Source organism: Aplysia californica, unplaced genomic scaffold, assembly GCF_000002075.1.
Source record: "Aplysia californica isolate F4 #8 unplaced genomic scaffold, AplCal3.0 scaffold00729, whole genome shotgun sequence".
Lineage (NCBI taxonomy): Eukaryota > Metazoa > Mollusca > Gastropoda > Aplysiida > Aplysiidae > Aplysia > Aplysia californica.
The window spans coordinates 98,053-105,185 of NW_004797999.1; the positions used below are offsets into that span (position 1 = coordinate 98,053).

The window sequence follows — 7,133 nt, forward strand, 5'->3', positions numbered from 1 at the left end:
TCCAACCACAACTGCTTATGATCGATCTTTAAAAGATGACTCAAACCATCGCAGGACAGTACCCTTTATGCCAAAAGTAGTATTTAATCTCTCGAGTAAAATGTCATGATCAATGGTATCGAATGCAGCCGAAAGGTCCAAAAGAGTAAGAAGACACATCTTTTTTTCATCAAAATATTTTAAAATATCAGTACAGACCTTAAGTAACGCTGTCTCGGTACTATGATGTATCTTGTATGCTGACTGATAGACTTCGCTAAGATTTTTTGCTTTAATATGATGTAACAGTCTATTAGACACAACTTTTTCCAGAATTTTGGATAGGAAAGAAAGATTTGAAACTGGTCTAAAAAAATTTAAGTCCTTTTCGTGAAGTCCAGCTTTTTTCAAAAGGGGTCTAACATGTGCTGTCTTAAAGCAATTTGGTACTGTGCCTGTGAGGAGAGAATCATTTACAATGTGGGTGATATGTGGAAGAAGTTCATGCAAACATTTCTTTAAAAGGCTGGTGGGCATGGGGTCTAAGGCGCAACTTTTTGATGGACTATCTAATATGATCTTTTTGATTTCTTCTTCCGTTGCTAAAGTAAAATAGTCGATGACTAGCCCCTTTTAAACTGATGGTAATTTGGGGCAATTGCGTACATTTTATCGAGCTCTTGCCTGATTAGGGGTGACTTTTTAAGGGAAAAAGTCTTAAAAGCTACTACAAAGATTTCTATCGGTGCCAGGGCGTAATTCTGTTCTGTTTTGGTAGCCAAGCAGTTCGCTAGAGACATCAAAAAGTTCCTTACAAGTTTTAACATTTTCAAATTTTGACAAAAAGAAAGTACGCTTGGCCTTGGTAAAAAAATTTACTAACAGAATTCTTCATCATAGTAATAAAATATTAATATTCCCTTATACACTTCAAGTCGTGTTTTTCTCCATTTTCTTTCCGCTTGTCTTTTTTCTTCTTTTTTTTTGCAGCCTTTATTTCTAAATTAAACCACCTACCAACAGGTCGATGAGATCATTTTCGTTTTTTAACTGGAGCATGATCATCTAAAATATTCCTCATGATGGTATTGAGGGTTTCTATGTTAAAAGGGGAACTAATAGCAAGAGCATCACGAATGTCACATTGAAACTGGTGTAAATTTATATCGTTCAGATTCCGGGAATGAACTGTTTTTATTTCTTTCCTTGGTCTTTTGATGTTCAAGTCAACAATAAGAAGACAATGATCCGAAATGTCTTTGTCCAGAACGTTTATGCGTTTCACACGGTTCTTTTCAATAGGGGAGATAACCCAGTCTAGGATGTGCTGACTTTTATGTGTTGGTATTTGTTCGAGTTGTTTTAAATCATTTTCTGTCAGCAGGTTGCATATACTTTTAGTGACAGGGTTTTCAGAGCCAAAGTGAAAATTAAAATCACCAGTTATAATGAATGGTGTACTTTTCATCTTCAGAGTTGAAATTAAATTTAGAAATACCTCCATAAAAACGGATAGTTTGATGTAATTTGCTTTACACGCTGGTGGCCTGTATATGCAGCAGATGGTAATGCTTTTGGACTGCAGCTGGAATGACATTAAAGCAGCCTCACATGAGTGACAGGGAATCTTTGTCACAGTAACTTGTGCTAAACTAGTTCTATAAATAAATGCTACTCCTCCTCCTCTACGCCCGACACGAGGGAAAGACTTAATTGAATAACCAACTGGACATATTGCTGATAAAATAGCATCGTCACCGTACTCCAGCAACCATGATTCTGTCATACCTAAAATATCAAGGTTCGTTTCAATAATTAAATCATTTAACTCGTCCGCTTTATTACGGCTTAACCTGGTGTTGAGGCAAGCTACTCGGACATTTTATATTACTTCTTGCAAAAAGTTTCGATAGTCGATTTTGACCAAATTGTTAATGTTAATTCTGTTTTTCGGTCTGCTGCTAATGCACGAATTTTCTAAATTATAAACACTAAACACCACCAGAGGTGAACTGCTTCATCCTGGGCTGAGAGGGATACAACGTCCAATCAGACATACCCTCATTTAGATCTCAATGATAATATTACTATTTAAGCCCCGGTTTCTTTTACTGATCACTGTGGTTTATTTTGAAGTAGATTTACAATTACTTCGTTTAAAAACGAAACAAAAAAGAGAAACAAACACCATTTCCTGTACAAGATATCGGTCGTTTTCTTTCCTCTATTCAAGACCACATGACAATGGTTGATAGGAAGCTCTAGTATAATCTGCTCCTTTTGTTTCCTTTGGCCTCGCGCACATAATGAAAAATTTTCAACTCGTGTAATTACAGCTGCAAGCTTAATAATAATAATATATTATCGAAGACAATAATATTGGCCCCTTGTTCTCTCTGCAGTGCCAAGCGACGTCATATTACATAGCCGTGTAATTCAGGTTTCTCGTATGTGCTGGGTCTTCCACTGTTTCTACTGTTTTGATGTGTAAGCCCACCTGGTGAAGTTGGTGGGACTGATATTGTGCTGATTCAGCAAAAAATACTTTTTTTTTCAAGTTCATTCATTAGAGCTGTTGAGCGGGTGGTTGGAGGAAGGTCCTACCTCTACACTTTCCCTCTTGTTACATCTCTGTACTTTTTACCAGGGCTAAATATTGTGTCGATGTGCTTCTCTTTACTCAAGAAACAAACAAACAATACCTGCAGTGTAGTAGTAATGACATTTTATTGTAATGGATCATAAAGACAGGAATAACGGTAGCATCACATAGGGGCATATAGAGTAAAATCGTAGTCTTGGCCGCACTCTTTCTTATAATAAAGTATACAGTTAGTAAGAAAAGAAACATCCTTCACGTCCCAGAGAAAATGAAAAGCTTCTTGGAAAGAGAGTCGGATTAATTATTGTATATAAAATTCATCTGAATAAATATTTTCGAGGCGTAAAAACAAAGTACATGTATTATGCTAAGCAGCAATTATACTACAGGAAAATAGGAACCTTGTCGTACATGTTCTTCGGTTCTATCGTTTTGTTGCAGTATAAAAGACACACCATGCCACAACGTAAAATATAGCTCCTTTGGCTTTGACAAACTTTAACCGGGTCAGTTGTGCGTAGGAAATATCAAACGGTATTTCACTTGTTTGATCCAGTATAAAATGTAATCAGGTATATCATTGTAATTATTGTTTTACAAAAAATGTTAAACACAAATAAAATGATCTAATACAGAAAGGGAGAGATAACATTGAGAAGGAATGTACTAGAAGCAGCTGGGTGAATCATCTGCTTCTTCTGTCAAAACTGCAGGTTGAGGGCAAATTATGTTTCCTTTCACCTCTTGCCAGAGTCAGATCACCATTTGATTTTTCCGGGGAGGTACTTGTCGATGAGTCCCTGGAACAGATTGAATAAGGAACAATCATTTTTAGTCTTTGTAAGAGTTTTACGGCAAATACAAATAGGCCATAATGTAAGTGACGAAGATTAGACGTGTAATTAAAGTTAAAGAGTAACATACAAAGAACATAAAGAGAAGAGAAAAGAACGATAGTTGTTTGATAAGAAAAATATATCCTAGAGCAAACCAGAACACCCGGAGTGGCGTCGGCAGCCTAGTGGTTAGGCTACCGGACTCGTAATCGTGAGATTGCAAGTTCGGGGGTTCGAGCCTCAGCTCGGTCCGACGTTGTGTCCTTGGGAAAGGCACTTTTCAAGAATTTCCCATATTATATGGCTCGGTCCTTTCGGAGATGGACGTTAAACTCGGAAGCCCCGCCTCTTAATAGTGTTGATAGGGGAGTTAAACCTATACCATTTCACCATTTTCAGAGCACCCGGCAACCATTCAATGAACAATCAAGCAATCATGCACAGTGTGTCCCACGCGCTCATATGATTGCATGCAGTAACTAGTTGCGAGGGCGGTAAAACTTACCCCCCCCCCCCCCCTCTGAAAAAACCCAAAAAACTTTCGACACAAGCCAGCCCATCAGACAGAGTCGAGGAAGCACACCTCCAACAACACTAGTTCTTACTGATTAAAACAATCCGCAATCCTGTAAGTGCCTCCAAATGATCATAATATATGATTATTACTGTGCAAAGCTTTGTTATGCAATCAGCAACAGCGAGCTCAGCCTTTGTCCACTCAGTCGACATACCTGATAATAGGGCTTGAGCTCTTCAATGTCCGGCATGTCGGGTGCCTTCGTGTATAGGTCAAACTTGTTGAACTCCCGTATCCATCGCAACATGCTATTGTCCTTGTCGTTGGTCAGCTGGGTGTATGCCCCGCAGGAGTGCCAGGGGTAGAACGAGTGGAAGCGGATCATGTAGAGGGCTTCCTCCGGCAGAGAGTGTTTGTTGCCCTGAACAGAGAATAATAATCATCATCCAGCGCCAGATCTGCGGCAGACATCGGTGATCATGGTTCTCTATTCATTCATTTGCTCGGATGCTCTTAAAAAAGCTACGTTTCCCTTATCTTTCCATGCTACCCATTTGTTTAGGTTCCTTAAGTAAATTGCTCTGGGCCTACCACAGCCTCGTTTGACTTCAATTTTACCTGTGAGAGTTATATGATTGTTCAAGACCTTTATGTCTATTCAGGTGTCCCAAAAACTGCATTTACTGTCGTTTTCTAATTGTTTTTAACAGTGAGCGTCCCACGCGTGCTTCATCAAGCACAACCTCATTTGATTTCTTTTCCTCCCACGATATTCTCAACAGTCTCATAAGATACCATATTTCTGTTGCTTCTATTTTAATTGCAACAGCAACAGTAACAGCAACAACAACAACAACAACAACAACAACAACAACAACAACAACAACAACAACAACAACAACAACAACAACAACAACAACAACAACAACAACAACAACAACAACAACAACAACAACAATAACAATAATAATAATAATAATAATAATAATAATAATAATAATAATAAATAAGAATGATAATAATAATTTTTAAAAGATAATACTAATAATAATAAGGATGATAGTAATAATAAAAATAATAATAATAATAATAATAATAATAATAATAACCATCCACAAAAATGATAACTTTAGAGAAGCGGTTTATAAGAGTATTAAGAGTGTATTCTTCCTCGGAAGCGTGCTTGGGTCGCTCACTTTGCCCCACCTCCACATTCCCAACCCCACCCGGCCAAAAAAAAAAAGCCACTATGCGAGCCGTTTCTGGAACACTGAAATATAAATGCTTTGTTCATCTTTCTGTCACTGGAAATATTAAAAGCAAACGAGGCAGGGATCGACTCAGATTTGCTGATATGGAAAACCTGGGGTGTTTTTTAATTTTCTGTTCAACTGTTTCTTTTGTTGTTGTTGTTTGTCTTTTGTTGTTTGTTTTTGTTTGTTTGTTTGTTTTTTGTTTGTTTTTTGTTTTTTGTTTTTGGGGGGGTTGGGGGGGGGGGTTGGGGGGGGGGGTTGGGGGGGGCATTCAAGGAAAGAAAAGATCGGCGAACAATGAACGCTAATGTTTATTGCAGATCTGGTACTTGACGATAATGATGATGATGGTGACCCACTATATACTGTAGTTGCGATTTAGACAGTACAATAATACATCTACCACAGAATGATTTTTAAAATTAAGATTAGGCCTGGCGTCCGGCCCAACTTAAATCTTTGTGACCGACGGCTGTTCCCTACCTCCATCTACATTTCTTCCTGAACATTCTTCACCCACACAACACTGCCGTATTTGACGTAATGGTCGGGTAATGTACGTCCTCACTGTGCGTAGAAGACACGAGTTCGATTTCCTAAGAGGGCGTGTTTACTGTCTACTCTATCAAGCAGATAGCTTTCCCCTGTCTTTCTCCTAGGATGTGTGTCCCACTCAGCCCAAGTTAGCCTGACGTACAGCAGGGTCGAGACAGCCAACCTCCAAAATGATTTTTATTATGTTAACTAGGGTGTGTATAACATTATAGTAAGAGCTCATCTACTCTACTAAGATAGGCTCCTTGCTCCAGTTCTGACCTAAAGTGTGTTAACCGTAATCCCTTCAAAAAGAAAAGGTCAGAGACATGCAAGTAGTCCTACGTTTAGCAGGTCAAGTATACTACTGGTATTATGTTCCCTATTACTTTCATAAGTTGAAGAGCCGTGAATATTTTTTAAAAAATATAGTCACTTGGCTACTGGTACAGGGTTATTTCAACGACAACACAAATTGGATTCAAGACAGGTGAAGAATTATTAACTTTTAAATTGTACATGCTGTGAAATCCCCGAGTGCATTCATCGGCACCATCTGAAGCCTGTGTGACATAATTGTAAGAGCTCATCTACTCTACTAAGATAGACTCCGTGCTCCAGTTCTGATCTAAAGTGTATTAACCGTAACTCCTTCAAAAAGATAAGATAAGAGAAATTGTTATACAAGTTGGCCCCAACATGGGTACGGTTAGCAAGTCAAATGGATTATTGGTATTATGTTTCCTATTACTTTCATAAGTTGAAGAGCCGTGACTTTTTGGGGTTTTTTTTAATATTGTCAATTGGTTGGCTAATGGTGGAGGGTTATTTCAACGACAGAACAAGTTGGATTCAAGATAGTTTTAAAAATTATTTTTTTTAAAACTGTACATGCTTTGAAATCCCAGAGTGCATTCATCGGAACGTACAGAAGACTGCGTGACATAAATTGTAAGAGCTCATCTACTCTACTAAGATAGGCTCAGTGTTCCAGTTCTGATCTAAAGTGTATTAACCTTTACTCCTTCAAAAAGAAAAGATAAGAAGAGAATTGTTATACAAGTTGGCCCCAACATGGGTACTGTTAGCAAGTCAAATGGATTATTGGTATTATGTTCCCTATTACTTTCATAAGTTGAAGAGCCGTGACTGTTTAAAAAAAAAAATATTGTCACTTGGTTACTGGTGGAGGGTTATTTCGACGATAACAGAAGTTGGATTCAAGATAGGTGAAGAATTATTGCTTTTTTAAAAATTGTAGGCCTACATGTGAAATCCCAGGGTGCATTCATTGGCACACACTGAACCCTGCGTGACATACAGGGAAGTGCTAGTTGACAAACACACAGTCTCTCTCTCTCTCTCTTTCTCTCTCTCTCTCTCTCTCTCTCTCTCTCTCTCTCCTCTCTCTC

General features: G+C 38.2%; 1 protein-coding gene across 1 annotated transcript in view; it reads right to left on the minus strand.

Annotated features, from left to right (window-relative positions):
* Positions 1 to 2,684: 2,684 nt before the first annotated feature.
* Positions 2,685 to 7,133, minus strand: part of LOC101859737 (inositol oxygenase) — a gene marked incomplete at its 5' end in the record, with an annotated part of 9,422 nt that continues 4,973 nt past the window's right edge. Inside the window, 2 exon segments of the mRNA XM_013088365.1 lie at positions 2,685 to 3,381; positions 4,149 to 4,355. Coding sequence (XP_012943819.1) covers positions 3,340 to 3,381; positions 4,149 to 4,355 — 249 coding nt within the window.